The sequence below is a fragment of the Anoplopoma fimbria genome, chromosome 4, assembly GCF_027596085.1.
Source record: "Anoplopoma fimbria isolate UVic2021 breed Golden Eagle Sablefish chromosome 4, Afim_UVic_2022, whole genome shotgun sequence".
Taxonomy (NCBI): domain Eukaryota; kingdom Metazoa; phylum Chordata; class Actinopteri; order Perciformes; family Anoplopomatidae; genus Anoplopoma; species Anoplopoma fimbria.
Window position 1 is genome coordinate 17082958 of NC_072452.1, and position 17909 is coordinate 17100866.

A 17909-nucleotide genomic window follows, 5' to 3' on the forward strand; every position below is an offset into this window, starting at 1 on the left:
CAGCGTGGAGAATAAAAGCGCAGTCCAGGTGAAGATGCAGGGAAGCTGCTGCTGCTGCTGCTGAGTGGAGATAAAGAGCTCAACATGGGGAACTGGATTATCAACCATGGACTCACATCATTCATACTGGTGAGTTCTGCTTCTTTACACGTTAGGAATTCAATTAAAAAACGCAAAGATGAACGAATTTACGCACAGCTTCTATGCGCAAAAGTATCCCAATAATCTAAACAATAACATGAATGTCTTTGGTCAAAGTCCTGCACCTTTAACGCAAATTATATCTTTTTTTTTTTTTTTTTTTTAAATCATATTTTTGTGAAAGACTACGTTAATTCTGGTATGGAAACATGACGTTGGCTGTGTCTGCAGGTGGTCTGGATGGGCATCAACATCTTCCTCTTCGTCTGGTTCTATCAATTCTACGATCTGGGGGATGACTATTTCTACACGCGTCATCTTTTGGGGGTGAGTCAGGAGAACAGAGCTCAGCTAAAATGCTTCTTTAACCATTTTAGTACAATTTTGACGTTCTTATACTTAAGTATTTCCATTTTATGCGACTTCATACTTGTACTTCACTACATCACAGAGGCAAATATCGTACTTGTTACTCCTCTGCATGTGTTTGACATCTTTAGTTACTTTGCACAAATTTAATACAAATACAAAACAATTAATAAATGATACTGTATTGTTATAGGACTTGCTTAAACTACCCAGCAGTATATAAAGTAGTTAAAATAAGCTCCAATTTTACCTGCTGCAACATGAAGTAACGAACATAATAATACACATCAAGTACTTTTTCTTTTTGTACTTTAAGTATATTTTATGCAAATGCCGCTAGTACTTTTACTAGAGTAGGATTTTAAATTCTTGACTTTCACATGTAACAGAAAACTTATACTTGTCATTTTTTTGCATTTTACTTGTCAGTATTATTTCTTTTACTTAATAATTGCTATTCTATTGTTCATACATGTTTGTATTTTCATACTATTGTTATTTACTATTCATCTGTTGTCATTTTTACTGGCACAAGAATTTTCTTCCGGATTAATTCTATTTTTATCTTATCTAAATTTGTAGTATCGATACTATCGCTTAAGTGGAGGATCTGAGAACGTCTTCCACCACTGATAATAACACATCAACATGTATTTATTTCAGTCTGCCTTGGCCTGGGCCAGAGCTCCTGCAGCGGTCCTCAACTTCAACTGCATGCTGATCCTCCTCCCGGTGTGCAGGAACCTGCTGTCGTTTCTCCGAGGCTCCTTTGTGGTGAGACCATGATGCCCAAATGTCACAGAAGGGCGTGGTGCACCAAAATCACTGTCATTAACTTGAAATAGAGGCGTATTATCATGCTGTCATACAAACTCGTTTGACTGCATAATGCCAAATCATTTATTTTATTATTCTATTCAATGTGTCCAGTTTTCTGTCAAATTAGTTTTCTTCCCTTGGGCTGAATCTCTGTATTAAAGGTGATATACAAGTAAAGACAATTCATGTTTTCCATAACATCAACCTGACTCCTCCCCCCTGAACAGACACAGTTCAGCTAAGTGTCAGTATCGGCGTTGGAAATAAGTCCTTTGTCTTTTGTTTTTGACTTTCCACCTCCTTTTCTCTATCTTTTCAGTGTTGCGGAAGAACAATGAGGAAACAACTAGACAAAAACTTGAGTTTCCACAAGCTGGTGGCGTACATGATCGCTCTGATGACAGGTGAACTTGTGAAAGCAATTATCTTTATATCTACTATATCTATGCTGCTGTAATCCTGTAAATTTACTAATAAAGGATTATCTTAATTTATTGCACTATAAACATTTTTAAAATCTTCTCTCAACATTCAAAGTTGGACAGAGTTATGTCTGTACTTTTTTTAAACAGTGTCATAGTTGCAGATTTGAGTGGAAGTTTAACACTTTTCTTCAGAATAGAATAAATAGAAATAAGTAGTGAATCTTATAAATGTATTCAGATTATGAGATCTTTTATTTTTATTTTTAATCTGTGCATAAATACAATACACTTTTTTTCCCCACAAAGTGCAAACGTGGCCGGCCCCCAGCTTAGCAGTGTTTATCAGATAGTTTACTTAAGGGTGATCGAGAACCGTAAAACAATAAATAAATAAAAAATAAGGAAGATAAACAGTTTGCAGTCCTTCCTGGTGGTGAAGTGAAAATGAGATGACAGAAATAGATTCTAGTGTTTTCAAATGTGATTGTCTTTGCGTCCCTGTGCGTCCTCCTCACCAGACACACACACACAGACAGACAGACAGACACACACACAGACAGACAGACAGACAGACAGAGTTCAAAGTGCTTATAGGTTCATGATTACATTTTGACAAGGTTGATTCGGAAGCAAACAAATCAAAGCTTATATTGCTAAAACTGTAATCCATGCATTTGTATTCTCCAGACTTGATTATTTTATTGTCCTTTTCTCTGGTCTTCCTAGTTGTTCTACTAGAGGTCTTCAGCTTGTTCAGAATGCTGCAGCGTGAATCCTGCAAATATCTAGAAAATGTGAACACTTAGCACCCATTCTGGCCTCTCTTCACTTGTAACCAGTACAAGCTAGAGCTACTTTTAAGGTTCATATTTTTAACCTATAAGGCCCTGCATGGTCTTGCACCACCTTACCTATCTGAGCTAATTACACCATACACACAGGCACCCTGTCTTCACTCTCTCTTAATGCTGGGTCTTTCCTTCAGGTAAAAAGAAAGAGGTCGGTTTCAGAGAATTTACTTAACGGGCCCCTTAACTCTGGAATAGATTTCCATTACGTGTTAAAGAAGCACATTCTCTTCATTACAGCCTACACCAAAACTTAGTCGGGTCCATCATCCTTTTTAACATTCCTTTAATTCTGATGCTTTTATTGTGGTTTTACTTTTGTTTATAATTTGATGTGCTTTGTTCTTATTGTAAAGTGTATTGGGTCCATGTTGCATGATGATTCTGCACTTTAAATACAATTGATTGATTGATTGATTGATTGATTGATTGATTGATTGATTGATTGATCATGCAGCAGCAATAACGTGTCTCCTCTCTCTGTGTCCCGACAGCCGTTCACATGATCGCCCATCTGTTAAACGTAGAGTGGTACAACAACAGCAGACGAGGAATTTATGATGATCTCAGCACTGCTCTGTCCAACCTGGCAGACGAGGAAAACAACACCTACCTGAACCCCATCCGCACCACAGACGTTGTAAGTTATTGCAACTTATTATAATGAAATTAAACACATGCATATCGTAGTTTTTTCATGCTTTCATATAAGTTGAAGGATCGAACGATCATTACCAGTTGAGTAAATTTGCCAAAACATAAAAAAACTCTAAATGTTATTTATAGTCTGTGTGTTAAAATACAATTCTTAGTCTTTATCTCTGCTCCACCATCTTCTATCCTCTTGTTCTTGTAAACAAGTCTTGTGTTCACGATTTCACTCTCCTCTTCCTCTTGTGTCTCAGGATGCACAGCAGACCCCAACATACTTTGTCTTCACCACCATCGCCGGCCTCACGGGGGTCATCATCACTCTGGCCCTCATCCTCATCATCACCTCCTCCATGGAGGTCATCAGACGCAGCTACTTCGAAGTCTTCTGGTACACCCACCACCTCTTCGTTATCTTCTTCGCTGGTCTCGTGTTTCACGGAGCTGGGTAAGGAGAAAGTCTCGCCTTTCTTTTCTCCTTTTTAAAGCTTTGTTATTAATGTCATTGCAAGCAGGTTTCACTGGTTTGTCGTGTTTGCAGATTCATCGTGAGGAAGCAGGTGACGACAAATCCCCCGCACAATTTCACCTTATGTAAAGACCGCAGTGCTGAATGGGGACGGAATCCTGAGTGTCCCTATCCTCAGTTCACAGGAGGGCCGGCACAGGTTTGACATTTTAAATGTATTTTTAGTCTGTACCAGCCTTTGAAACAACTCCTCATACCTTGATCTAATTTATACAACTACTAGTACAAACACATGCATCATGTGTGAATTCTAAAATCATTTTGTTTTTTTTAGACCTGGTGGTGGGTGATCGGTCCAATGGTCCTGTACATCTTTGAACGTCTGCTGCGTTTCATTCGTTACATGCAGGCCGTCACATACAGGAAGGTACGTTTGATTTAGTATTCAGCTTAACCTTTCTGAGTTGTTTGGCAGATAATGTGACGGCTTTTTCACCAGTTTTTTGTTTGTTTTTTGCTTTCAGATTGTGATGCATCCATCCAAGGTGCTGGAGCTGCAGCTGATGAAGGACGGTTTCAAAATGGAGGTGGGCCAGTACGTCTTCCTCAACTGCCCGGCCATCTCCCAGCTGGAGTGGCATCCGTTCACCATGACCTCCGCCCCCGAGGAGGACTTCTTCACCGTGCACATCCGCTCTGCTGGGGACTGGACAGACAAACTCATTGACATCATGCAGCAGCTACCGGAGGGAGCACAGGGACCCAAGTGAGTGATCATTAAAAAAATAAAACTAGATTGACAGTGAAGACATTTAATTCAGGCACTGTGGTTAAAAAAATGTTTGGGGTCAGATTTTTCTTGGGTTGTCTCCAATGTCCTGTTTGGACTTAAATGACTATTTACCATGTTGTTGAGCTTCATTGTGATCTGGTACTTGGCTGCACAATGCCAAAACCTGAGCCAGTTTTCTGTCAAGCTGTCCGTACACCCACAGATCACCTAAATCAAAGCCAGGGACGCTTGTCACAAATTAGCTTATGCTCTAAATGCTTTGGTATGTGGCATTGGTTTTTTGCGGCATACTTTTTTTCTCAGCTGCTGTTTTTTAAGGTCAATAATGACCTTTGCACCTCAGATTAAGACAACTAGAAGGCTTCAGAACAATCATGACTACAGGCTGAGTTATATTGGGGGTTGTAATGTGATGCAAAGCTGCATGAAAACTAACATGATGATGAGTTAAACATGTTTTTAATGCCTTAGCAGTCACCTGTAGATAAATTGCAACTGATAACAGGTTATGTATTGTTGATGTTCCTCAGAATGGGTGTGGACGGACCCTTTGGCACCGCCAGCGAGGACGTCTTCGACTACGAGGTCAGCATGCTGGTCGGCGCCGGCATCGGAATCACTCCCTTCGCGTCCATCCTCAAGTCCATCTGGTACAAGTTCAAAATCTCCAACCCTAAACTGCGCACCAGAAAGGTAACAACCCGGATCATGTCCCAATCTAATCCTGTAAACCCTGCTATTATTAATTTCATTCATGAACAAGAAGAACAAGTCATCAGCGTTTCTTTTGTGAGAGGATTATTGCTCAACACACCTGCATCTACTTCCTGGTTTTCAGATCTACTTTTATTGGCTCTGCCGGGAAACACACGCCTTTGAATGGTTTGCCGACCTGCTGCAGAGTCTGGAGAGAGAGATGGAGGAGAGAGGGATGGTGGACTTCCTCACCTACAAGCTCTATCTGACCGGATGGGACCAAAGCCATGTAAGTGTGTGAACCACAAATCAGTCCGGACAAACGAGTGTTCAAGTTCTCTCATTCATCCTTTTTTTTTTTTGTTTCCCACATTTCATCACAGGCTACTCACGCCTGGATTCACTCTGATGAGGACACTGACGTGGTCACTGGGCTCAAACAGAAAACTCACTATGGCCGACCCGCCTGGGACAAGGAGTTTGAACAAGTCCGCAAAGAAAACCCCACGTAAGATAAAATGTTCCTTTTGAAATTCATTCCAAATATCTTTTATACCTCATTAAAATACAGGAGATTGACTGATCAGTGGTGGAAGAGGTATTCAGATCCTTTAAGTTAGTAAAAGTACCAGTTCAACAATGTAAAAATACTACATCACATGTAAAAATGATGTATTCACAATCCTACAATCTTTAAGTAAGTAAGCAATAAATGATCAACTCCAAAATCGACTTTATCAAAAGTACAAGTACTAGTTCTGCAGAAAAAAAAGTGTCATATTATTAAGTATAATACAAATAGATTGTTAATACTGATGCATCAATGTGTGTGAAGAGTTTTACTGTTGCAGCTGGTTTGAAATAATTTATGTACACAGTGATGGAAAAGTCTTCAAGTACTTTTACTTAAGTACAATATTACCTTAACTTGTGTATTTTCTGCAAATATGGGTACTGAATTTAATTCAATTTCATCGTGTGTGTTATTTTCCCTTTTAATTTCCTATGTTCATCCTATATCGATTTTCCTTTTTTGTAAAGCACTTTGTGCTGCATATCTTATATGAAAGGTGCTCTGCAAGTTATGTTTATCATTATTACTTGTGTGGATTGTACTCTGATACTTTCCACCCATTGTTATGCACTTTCCACATTGAAACTTTAACCTCTTAACTCTGCATCATGTTTTCAGGTCTGTGGTGGGAACTTTCTTGTGTGGCCCTGCAGCTCTAGCGACAGTCTTGGAAAAGAAATGTGTCAAATACTCAGATGTGGATCCCCGGAAGACCAAATTTTACTTCAACAAGGAGAATTTCTGAGTGGAAAAAAACAGACAAGGAAGCAGCATTTTGGCCTTTTTAAAAGGTCAAACTATTTTAGAGAATTTTAAGAACAGGAATTATGACAAAGCTGCTCGGCAACATGCTGCAATAGCTGGGTGTGTTTGACACGTTGACAAAGAGGCTGGGCAAGTTGTTTATCTCCTCTACTCAGGGACTGACCCTCCTTTTCATACATGACGAAACCATGAAATTCACTATGAGTCATTGTTTTTACAGTCAAACACACTCAGACATTCTCTCATTGTATCGCCAATTTAAAGATGCACATCTGGTGAAGGCTTAATGGAGACTTAATAGATTATAAGGAAATATTTAACTGTTACAAAACATCAGGACCTCAAATGTTTCGTCTATATAGTACACTTGTTAACGCATCAGGTAGAAGAAGGATTTATATTGTAATTTAAAACTATAGCCGCTCTGCAACCAACAAGCATTTCCATTATCCAATAATCTTCATAGTTTCAAAAATCCCAAGTTAATGTCTTCTGATTTCTCATTTAATGGGTTTTACACTATTAGACCTGTAACACACTAAAGAAGAGGGAAAAAGCATAATAGGGCCACTTTAAATCAATTATCAAAGTTGTTGATTGACTCTTCTTTTCCATCATACTTTTGACTCAAGACAGAAATCGCCCGCAATCAAATACACTGTAAATACTGTAAATATCAGGTTGTGTTTTCCTGGACTTCTTGGAAACAGACTGGTTTATTATAACTCATCAAATTACACTGGTATTTCCTTATCAGTGATAGACGAGAAGTAAACCAGGAGGATGACTTCCTGTTGGTTAATCATCCACCAAGACTTGGAAGGACTTACTGTTACAAAAACAATTCTTATTATATGTCGATTTGTGCTGTTTTTAAATCCCGTCTTGTATACAATTCCAGACTGATTTTAAATAAAAGAATGTAACAATATATTTTTTGTGTTTTATTGACAAAACAATATCCAGACATTTTCCACAGCCGATAACATGAAAACAGTCGGCTTTGGAGGAAAAAGATGAAACCTCATGACAATCAATTCATTGTCTTTTTATCTGTTCAGCATTCATCATCCACTCAAATGTCCCACTTGTTTTTTAAACCACAAGCAACAACCTGGCTCTTCCATTCAGAAAACAGACAATATGACTTAAAAAAAAAACTATACAATATTCTAAACTAAAGATGAGACGTCAGACCGGTTGGAGATGAAGGTGACGGAGTCAGCGGGATGGAGCATTTTGAGAGTCCTGAAATCAAAGTAATACGTGTTAAAAAATAAATAAAAAGGAGGAAGGGAATCAGAATAAAGCTCAGTTTATACTCGGTGTAGTGAAGCCGCAAATGGTCGCAGCGCTTGGTCGTGCACCTCTTATTTTATAACTTGGCGCGCAAGATCACGTGACTGTCACTAATAGTTAACTGATAAAAGCACTATTTACATGTCTAGGGATTATACAAAGGTCAATTCTGTTTGTTATGCTTTAGAAACAGGTCTTAAAATCTTAATTTGCATATGTATTTTGCAGCCAAATCAAATTGTTTACAGGATATTTAACCTTGTTTCTTTATAATGCATGTAATAGTTAACTTGTTTCTTTATGGGGATTGTACAAAGTATAAGTTAACAGTTAATTAAAAACCCTCCCCGTCATTGTGGAGGTTGGTTTGTGTTTTTTGCCAGCTACACCTACAGTCTAGTGGCATATCTCTGGGTTATACTCGTCATTTTGATTCTACACAGTACATTTTGTCTGTATGTCTTCTGGAGTTTCGGAGAATAATGCAGCGCACAGACTATAAACGCCTCCTTTCATGCTGTGAGCTCCCTTGCCGTCTTCGGAGGCTCACGAGTATAAACAAAAGCTTAACATGTCAGAAATTACACCGTTGCTCCATGACAATTCAACGAATGCTTCAAAACCAGTGAATTTCCTGGAGGGAATGAAGAAACTTCATCTTGGCCTACCTGAAAATTTTGAAGATTTTCCTCAGTCGGACCATCAAGGTGCCCCTCCTGCAGTCTTCTGAATCTGCTCTTTGAGGATGAGGATGCTCTGCCGCTGCTCCGGGGGCAACATGGCGATCTGTTCTGGGGTCAGCTGCAGGACCTGCATAATCAGGGCAGCCTAGAAAGGGACAAACAAAAACGTCAAACAGGAAGGAAAATGTGCAAGTGAACAAAAAATGATGGAGTGCTCATTTGATGTATCAAGAAATCTTCACTGGTAACAGCAAAATCAGAGTTCCTCCTTAAAAAGCCTTTTTTTGTTAGAACATCCCCATGCTGCATTTACATGACTTGCAATCAGTGAATGAGTATGCAAAAAAGAGATAAGCATTTTGCTTGATAAACTGATAAAGTGACACCCACCTTCTCCTGGTCCTGTGTGGAGACCTGGTTCTGCCCCGGACTGAATCCTCCTCCTGATGGAGGAACGCCAGAGATACCAGGACCCTGCAGGACAAACATATGCTTCATCAGGGGGTAATGAGTAACCAGTTTGAACAGATATTAGTAGACTGTATTCTACAAAAACAAAAGAAAAAGAGGTCTTGAAATAATTACAGTATTTATAGCCTACACTCATCCTCACCTAATCAAATAAACATTTTCTTTTACAGTTTTATGCGTACTATTGGTTTTTAATTTACATTTAGCCAATTTCATAAAATAAAACATTTGGCACAGAATAAGACATTAGATGCAGCTGTTACCGGTCTTGCAGGTGGAGGCGCGTTGGGACCCATGCTATGAGGAACGGGGACTTGCATTCCCGTTGCCATGGGAACCCTCTGACTCGTCACTGGACCACGAGCGTCCATCGCCCTCGGGTCACGACCTGCAGAAAGAAAAAAAAAAAAAACACGTACTGTTCACACCTCGCTGAGTATTGAGGGAATCACTGTGTGTATGTTACAGACTTTAAAGACAATTTTGCATGAAAATCCCTTTGAAGTAAAAAGAAAGTTCATCATTACATGAAACATAAAACACAGTAACGTTAAAAAAAAGTGTTTTTAGCTGAGATTAGTCTTGCTGGCTTCTAGAAACAGAAAAATGGAATAAAAATGATTAAGGATGTATTAAATACAAGGAAATAGAAGTGAAGCCACAACAGTAAGAAAAACGTGTTTGTCCAATCGAGACAAAAGTTGTTATCGTGGGAAATAATCTTGCTGGACAAAAAGACTTTTGTTTGGTTTGGTGTCCTTTGGTTCATCTGCCAGCCGTGACTGAAACCGAACAACAAAACGTCGACTACGTGCACACAATCGTCACAAGTGAATTTAAGCTCTCATACATTCTCCTACTATGACGCATAATGAGAGCAGCTACCTCTGGTTTCCATTGGGGGTCCGCGTGGCTCCATCATAGGGGGCCCTCTGGGGTCACCCATCATGTTGCGTGGTTCGCCCATGGGTGGGCCTCTCATATCCATCGGAGGGCCTCTCATATCCGGAGGGGGTCCACTTGGCATTTGGGCCATGTGCACAGGTGGGGCTTGGTGGGGTGGTGGAGCTGCCATGTAACCCCGACTAAACACACACAAACACAAAATAATAATCATCTTTAGAAAATGAAACTGGCAAAAGTACAATAGCAGTTTTTGGGGGCCTCAAAAAAGTAAAACCTATAATAAGTTATTATTTGAATGAATTCAACACCAGCTTTTGATACCATCTACAGTTGGCAGTAAGAGAAAAAACAAATGCATTTCTTTATCCTTCATCAAAATGATAAAAGATATCGTTCCTTTCATTTTTGCAAGGTAAGGTTGGAACAAGGAATTAGTTAATCTGATGAAGAGTTGTGTGTGACAGACTGCACACCACCAGCTTCACAGCGAGGTGACCAACATTACTGCGTCCTGCTGTTGTGTGGGATACTAATCACACCGTGTGCAGCATGAAATCAGATTGCCGTTGCAATTATTATTGACCGACTACTTTATCAATACAACAGCAGTTTGTTTGGCAGCTCTGTCAACAGATACCCTGGTTTCTTCTCTGTTATAGAGTTGTGTTTGCTGCCTCCAGACGTCTTTGATCTGTAGTATTAAAACCTTATTGTTAACCAGAACAACAGGAATGAAAACTTGAGGATTATAGCTTGAATTTTGAATTACCACGCCTCTGAAAGCCACACAAAACAGTTCAACTTTTAAGGTTGATGTGATGTGGGTGAATATCTCACCCCGGCTCTATGACCTCTCCTGTGACAGATAGTAGAGTTCCTCCTCTGGGATCATTGGGACCGTCTCCCAGCAGGCCTCTGGGTGGGATACCGCCTGGTCCTGAGGGGAGAAAAATTAAACATTCAATCACTTAAAAAACACGCCACCCAAACACGTTTTTTTTTTTCTATTCATTGACCAGGAAATGTTTCATGACTTATGTAGAATAAAAAGAAATTCCCGTGAAGTGAAACCACACACGACTACAAAAGGTGATGTTTGCTCAGGTTAGATATCTCAGGAAACAAGCAGGGATGTTTGGGGGTTGATGAACACACAAAGTACACAGTGACCACATCAAACTGCCACAGCAAGATGTCAAAACACACAGGGAATAATCAGGAGAGTTATCAGGAACACGGGAATACAGCTAAACAATCCCATCGATATTAGGAGGGAGATTACAGGTTTAAAACACGGAAAAACCTGTATAATACATCAAAAACTTCTATTCCCACACAGTCCTGACTTGAGAGCATTTTCCTACTTGTGTCTTGTGACTCTGGTGTTATTTGGCCGTGAGAACGCCATGACAGGAAGCATGCAGAAAAAGCACAATGGGTATGTCAGCGTTTTGTTAAATTCATGTTAAACAGCATGAATACATTCTGCCTACAGGGATGTAAACCATACGGTACAATGTTTTGATAAAGGTGAATTGATGTGTGTAGATCTTACAGTGACTAAAGTAAATCAAAGCCCAACGTCCGCAACACGTGGCCTCAACACCCATGTTACATCTAATATGACGTCAGGAGATCTCCTGTCGTCCTCATCCACCAGTCTGGATCAGTAAGAGCTCAAGTCTCTAACAAACTTTCCCTCAATACAAATATCAGACTCCGTAAAGTAACCCCCAGAGTCAGAGGGATTTAATATAGACGAGAGGTTTTAATGCCATTTCTCTTCTGAGACTCAAAGTTTGTGGTTCACTCTCACTACGGGACTGGTTCACCAAGTTGTTAACCTGCATCAAGAGCAGAGTCACTCTTCCACATTTACTGCCAGTCACAGAAGACAATCAACCAGACAATCACATCTTTGTAAATCCCTGCATATCTAGAATCCGGATATTGACTCTGTGATTGTGAGACTAAATACTTCTTAGATTTTGGATATCGTAATATCCCAATTTGGCATAAGTGTTGTCTTTTGCTGGTTTTAAATGCTGCATCATAGAAAGTGATATATTTTTCTGAACTTACAAGACTGTTGTAGTATATTTTTTCCCTTTACCCATCTAGTCAATATATCAACATTACTTATTATTTTTTCAAAAAACTAACTGCGAAATACTTTGTGAAAGCACCAATGGTCAACAAGGTTTTAGGTCAAAAATAATGTTATTCAGATTTTTCTTCATATCACCCAGAGTTTTTATCCAGAAGAGCTTTCATTCCAAAGTTTTCATTGAGAACATGTGCAACTTTTCTAGTGATATGACTCTAAATTAACTAAAACAATAACGATTTCTATAATACTCACAAAATATACATTTAAACATTTGGCATTAACACTGACATAGTACACATGCAAATAACATTTGCATCCTTGCAAAACCTGCATCTGTTCACATGCACCACCAGCCCCCCCGACCCTCATGAAACACATTGTGCTTCAGTTATAATGATGCTCAGAGGTCAATATCTTTACACACAAACAGGCTTAAAAGAAAACTTAAATGGCTGAATAAAGGGTTTATATTTGATAATAGTGGACATGCAGTCTAAAAAAACTGTACAAAGCCAACACTAAACCCCAGCAGTGCTGTGCATTTCAACATATCTGGCCTCTCCACAGCCGTCCTGCGACATGACTGGAGGACTGAAGTAGTACAGTGATACCTTGAGGCCGCTCGATAGCAGCTTGCCCAGACGATCCTGTGGGAGAATGCTGAAGGTTTCCTGAGCCAGCATTAAAGTGAGAAGAACAGGAGACACAAGACTCAAGAGGGCAGAGCAGCACTTTAGACGCATTTTGAAGCGTGCTCATGACAATAATGTGTATATACACACACACACACACACTCACACATAAATACACAGAGAAGAAGATGAGGATGGAACTTTAACTTAAATATGTTGCATGAAGGCTTAAAAAAGACTGAGACAATAATATCAAACATTTAGTGAGAATGAAAAGAGAAGAGTCACGCTGATTAGAATCTCTTAAAGCGCCTCGACTACTAATCAGGCTCTGGTGACACCTAGTGATCCTAGTGAGCCATGACATGAACAAAGCTTCAACATAAAATTAAAAAGGTAAAAATCTGCTTTAAACTGAAGAACAGCCAAACCATTGCATTACATTGTACTGATAAAAATGCATGACTGTAGCTTTGTTTGCAGCTGCTAAAAGAGTGATGACGGGGAAGGTTACTCGCAGTGCTGCATGACAGTTCAATGTCACTTTTGAGTTGAATAAATTATAAATGCCAAAGAAAACTAAAAAAAATGCCAAATCTATTTTGCTGCTTAAACAAAACACTGCAGTGTGGCGGTTCACTGGAAAAACTGCATAACAAAAATAGGATTGATGCTGTTTTGGGGCAACGAGCAGACAAATCATTATGTTCATTGTTTGTTTCATTTTACAAGACTAAAACACTTGGTAGCTGGAGTGTGGCACATGAATAATCATGAGTATTTACATTAACACTATATTATTCAATATTCTTAATTGGACATTTACAGATTATTAAATGTTAAGTTACTATCTGAAAAGGTCTCACATTATCTTATACTGACCTAAATTTCACATATCATGAAAAAAAACTGTTGAACTATTTGTCACACGTAAAATTAATTATATCCTTAATTATCTATTAATCATTATCCTTAATAACAATTCAGATGGGATCATTCTGCACGAAGAACGAGTTCAATGAAACAGTCACACCTCACACATGAACCATCAATGACCTTAGTGATGAATTGTATAAAAGCACGACGCTACCACAACCAGTTCAGTTGGAGATGTAACTAAGCATGCAGGTTGATGATGATTACCTGGAGGTCCGACTGGCCCTGGTACCGGTCCTTGTCCTTGTCCTGGGCCTGGTCCTGGTCCCGGGCCTGGGACAGGCATTGGTCCAGGGACAACACCCATGTTGGGGGGCTGCATCATTTGAGGGGCTCCATTGACATGCATTCCAGGCTGATCATATGATTTTAAAAAAACAACATAATTAATTTAACATAAACATTCATCTTGACTTTTACTGAATGAAACGTACATGTTTAATGAATTCTGAGACTCAGTTGATCAACTTGGTTTAATTGTAAGTAAATTCGTAAATTATGACATTAGCAGACTAGAAACAGCAGCGTTGCTCTCTAACACGGATCTCATCAATATTTATTTATCACCAGCTGCAAAATCCTCTCCTTTTGCATGATGCAGGACTAATTTGTGGAACAGAATGTTCAATGTGACAATGACTTTAAAGAGTGATGGACTGTTGCATTTACCACAGGCTGCGGCTGAGACACCGGCACGCTGGGCGGAATAGAGGGCGGGTTGACCGGCGGTGCTCCTCCAACCTGCCCGCTGGGAATCAGAGGCTGGACAGGTGTTTGACGGTGGAGCATTTTCTGTGTATGGAGTAAATGGAAGAGAATCTTTATAAAATGTGCAACGGTTCAAAAGTGCAGACTAGCATTCGGCTCCGTTGACTAATGACAAGGCCACAGTCAGACGAACATTGCTTCAATTAAACATAAGATTATGCAAGCTTTGCCAACTCTCTTCATTCTCAATCTGGTCTGCTCTCACCAAGGCTATCTCAGGGTCCACAATCCGCATCACCACTTGGGCCTGCAGCAGAGCGTAGGCCAGCTGAGGGTTCTGCAGCAGCATGTTCCTCGCCTCCTGGGGACTGTTCTGCACACACAGCTGGAGAGAGAAATCACAATTTCACCAAACAGAATCTTGAATTTGAAATTGGGCAGAGTACAAACAAAAAAAAAAAGGTCCCTTTTACGTAGTAAGAGCTCCTCGTTAAAATAAACCTGTTGTGATTTTTTACTTCCTGACAGGTTAGACATACCCCTGTAGTTTCTGCTGCCCACTTAATATTGAGATGCATGTCCGTAACCAACCAAAGTGGCAGCATCAGCACAAAACATTAAACAAAGATGTCCAACAGTATCGGTGCTACCAGGATCCGAGCCCAAACACTGACACGCTGATCAACATATGGAGCTGTCCCACTCACACGCGCTTTGGTGTGACAAAACACTTTTCCAGTCGGAGGGAAAAAAATGTCTGCAGTGTGGTGTTTCTTTGAGCCTAATGAAGCAGACTGCCAGATGTGCAAAGTTACGGCTTCTCTGGCAGAGCTGAGAGAGAGACAGACTGAACAGCACTGCCTCTGTTAATGAAAGGGAAGGAAGAGCATCTGCATACAGCTGTCATCCTGGAGGTGATTCAAATTGAGAGAAACACTTGTCACCATATTTTTTTGGGGGGGCGACTAAAGAGAGTAAGCAGTATTAAAACATTACTTTTGGGGAAACCTATAATACTTACAGCTATATAAGATTTATCATTTGTTTTGTTACTTATGACAGATCCCCATTTACTGTTGAAGAAGCCAACTATCTCGAGTTCTGAGCACAAACTCACCAGAATAATGCATCAATGCCACAGTCCCAGAGATACATTTATAATACCAGATACTAGGCATCATAACTGCCTATTAACCCTTTCAAGAAAAAGTGGATTCGTACTACTTATTTATCAGCCTCTCAAAGTCTTTCATTATCTTAAAATATGGACATATTTTGTAGTTTATTTTCCAGAAACAGTATACCATTTTAAAAATAATAACATTTTGATGAGAGAAGTTGCACTTAAGATTTATGATGGATTTTTTTAAACATGTAGAAAAATAAGTTTATCAGAATTCTCAAGTCAAACATAGTTATTATAATAAAGTAACTGATCAGGGACATATGTAAGGTTTTTGGTGAGAGGCACAGAAATTACTGTCTTACAACAGACTCAAAATATCATAAAACAAACTAACAAAGATTCAGTAAAAGTCGATTTTACTCAGGTTTTACCTAAATCATACCATGTTTCTAACCATTCTGACTTCAGTGGGGAAGTTTCTAGAATTTTAATTATTTACAAATGCATCATTTCAAATAAAATAAAAAAAGACTCAAGATTTGATGCTCTTGTGTTGATTGGATTCCAATAGTAGCACACAAGTATGACAGCTCAATTTGCTTATAAGGACTATTGATATGCTGATTGACAGTGATGTAGACCATTGTGGTTTTTAATATTAAAAACTATTTTTAAATAGTGAGTGTAAGGCAGGCATTCTCCTGGGACTGATGAGGTTAAGTGGTACTCAGGATGGTCGATAAGGAAAGGATATGCAAACGTTATATCTAACATACTAGTTGCAGGCCAGAAAAAGCTGAAATACATGCTTTAACAAAGGAGGCAGTAAACCAGCCTACCTTCATCTGTTTCATGAGTTCAAACATCTGCTCAGGTGGGAGACTGGCCACAGCTCTGCTGATGGACTCCGGGGCTTCCTGTGGCTGAATGTTGTCTCCATAAGGAGACTCAATAATGGGGGCTCCTGTTCCCAAACCTGTGCAAGACAGAAACAGAAGATTACTGTAGCTTTGAACAGACATATCTCCATAAAATCAAACACCTTAGTTTGGAAATAGGCGCTTACTTTTGAGCTCCTCCTTGTTTTTCTCACTGGCTGCGTTGTCAACACGGAGGGCCCGTCCACTGAACTCTCTCCCGTTCAGGTTCCGCATGGCACTGAGGGCCGTCTCCTGGTCCTGATATTCACAGAAACCATATCCCTTTGGCTTCCCGGTCTCCCTGTCATACACCAACCTGAGCACAAAGGACACATATCATGCTGTCTGATAGTCCACATGGTTCAGAGTTTACAGTGCATTCAAAATGTGCACGTGAAAGACATTGGCCTCCATACAGGTGCACGAGCTTGTTGTCGGTGTGTGTGTGTACTGTGGTACCAGGACGTAGTGATGGATTAGTTTGTTGCACTTATTGTATTCGTATTAATTTGTTGCACTTACTGTATTCGTATTAGTTTGTTGCACTTATTGTAGTCGTATTAGTTTGTTGCACTTATTGTTTTCGTATTAGTTTGTTGCACTTATTGTAGTCGTATTAGTTTGTTGCACTTATTGTTTTCGTATTAGTTTGTTGCACTTATTGTATTCGTATTAGTTTGTTGCACTTATTGTTTTCGTATTAGTTTGTTGCACTTATTGTATTCGTATTAGTTTGTTGCACTTATTGTTTTCGTATTAGTTTGTTGCACTTATTGTATTCATATTAGTTTGTTGCACTTATTGTATTCGTATTAGTTTGTTTCTGCACTATACTTTTGTTCTGGTTTATGCTCTTAGATGCTTGTTGAAGAAAGGAGATGCACTTATGACTTCTGGTGACTAGTAGTTCTCTTGAATACCTATGTTGAATACACTTATTGTAAGTTGCTTTGGATAAAAGCATCTGCTAAATGACTGTAATGTACTGTACTGTAGTGTAGTGTACTGTACTGTAATGTACTGTACTGTACTGTACTGTACTGTACTGTAATGTACTGTACTGTAATGTACTGTACTGTAATGAACTCACCTGAAGCTGACAACAAGTCCCACTTCAGAGAAGATGTCTTTCAGCTGCTCCTCTGTAGCTTCATACGGGATGTTTCCCACTAAAACAGTTATAATGACACATGAGAAAAGTTAGTTGGCAATAAAAAGAGACAAACTTATTTCATTCAACCTCAAAACATTCGTTTGTGTTAGAGTTAAGTGTGTCCCCTCGCTGGTTGCAGAGCTAGCAGCATCGCTAGCCGGCTAGCAACGGTAGCATGGTCTCATCCGTTAGCCGTTGTCTCATCACGTGATTAACTCGCTAACGGCTGAAACCGCCGGTAACCAGGCAACGGCATCGTACTCACCGAACACTGATCGTAACGAGCGATCAACGGCCGGGTCTCTGTTCGCGGCGATGGCAGCAGCAGCCGCAGCCGCAGCAGCAGCGGCTAAGTTCGCCATTTTGGGGACACAAATGAATGTGACACCAGGAAATACACTGAAACCATATCCGG

At 39.7% G+C, this 17909-nt stretch overlaps 2 protein-coding genes across 2 annotated transcripts; one reads left to right on the plus strand and one right to left on the minus strand.

Annotated features, from left to right (window-relative positions):
* Positions 1–28: 28 nt before the first annotated feature.
* Positions 29–7469, plus strand: nox1 (NADPH oxidase 1). The gene is made up of 13 exons (XM_054597094.1): positions 29–129; positions 373–468; positions 1174–1284; positions 1649–1733; positions 3097–3242; positions 3508–3701; positions 3795–3921; positions 4057–4149; positions 4247–4488; positions 5046–5208; positions 5354–5500; positions 5595–5719; positions 6404–7469. The coding sequence occupies exons 1-13, from the start codon at positions 85–87 to the stop codon at positions 6528–6530; spliced, it is 1701 nt and encodes a 566-aa protein (XP_054453069.1). The 5' UTR covers positions 29–84; the 3' UTR covers positions 6531–7469.
* Positions 7470–7509: 40 nt separating this feature from the next.
* On the minus strand, positions 7510–17856 carry cstf2 (cleavage stimulation factor, 3' pre-RNA, subunit 2). Its single transcript, XM_054597095.1, has 13 exons — positions 17760–17856; positions 17432–17510; positions 16488–16657; positions 16261–16397; positions 14561–14680; positions 14257–14379; positions 13795–13942; positions 10747–10846; positions 9889–10088; positions 9267–9391; positions 8923–9006; positions 8518–8677; positions 7510–7798 (listed from the first exon to the last, which is right to left on the minus strand). The coding sequence occupies exons 1-12, from the start codon at positions 17854–17856 to the stop codon at positions 8552–8554; spliced, it is 1509 nt and encodes a 502-aa protein (XP_054453070.1). The 3' UTR covers positions 7510–7798; positions 8518–8551.
* Between the last annotated feature and the right edge of the window lie 53 nt (positions 17857–17909).

What these genes read in the sequence shown, in the direction of transcription:
- nox1 (XM_054597094.1), top strand. Translation starts at nt 85, where the DNA reads ATGGGGAACTGGATTATCAACCATGGACTCACATCATTCATACTG. An exon ending in CTAAACTGCGCACCAGAAAG is followed by an intron (nt 5,209 to 5,353) that starts GTAACAACCCGG and finishes CCTGGTTTTCAG; the next exon opens with ATCTACTTTTATTGGCTCTG. An exon ending in CCGGATGGGACCAAAGCCAT is followed by an intron (nt 5,501 to 5,594) that starts GTAAGTGTGTGA and finishes ATTTCATCACAG; the next exon opens with GCTACTCACGCCTGGATTCA.
- cstf2 (XM_054597095.1), bottom strand. Translation starts at nt 17,856, where the DNA reads ATGGCGAACTTAGCCGCTGCTGCTGCGGCTGCGGCTGCTGCTGCCATC. An exon ending in TGTCTCAGCCGCAGCCTGTG is followed by an intron (nt 13,943 to 14,256) that starts GTAAATGCAACA and finishes TCATATGATCAG; the next exon opens with CCTGGAATGCATGTCAATGG. An exon ending in CGCCTCCACCTGCAAGACCG is followed by an intron (nt 9,007 to 9,266) that starts GTAACAGCTGCA and finishes TTTGTCCTGCAG; the next exon opens with GGTCCTGGTATCTCTGGCGT.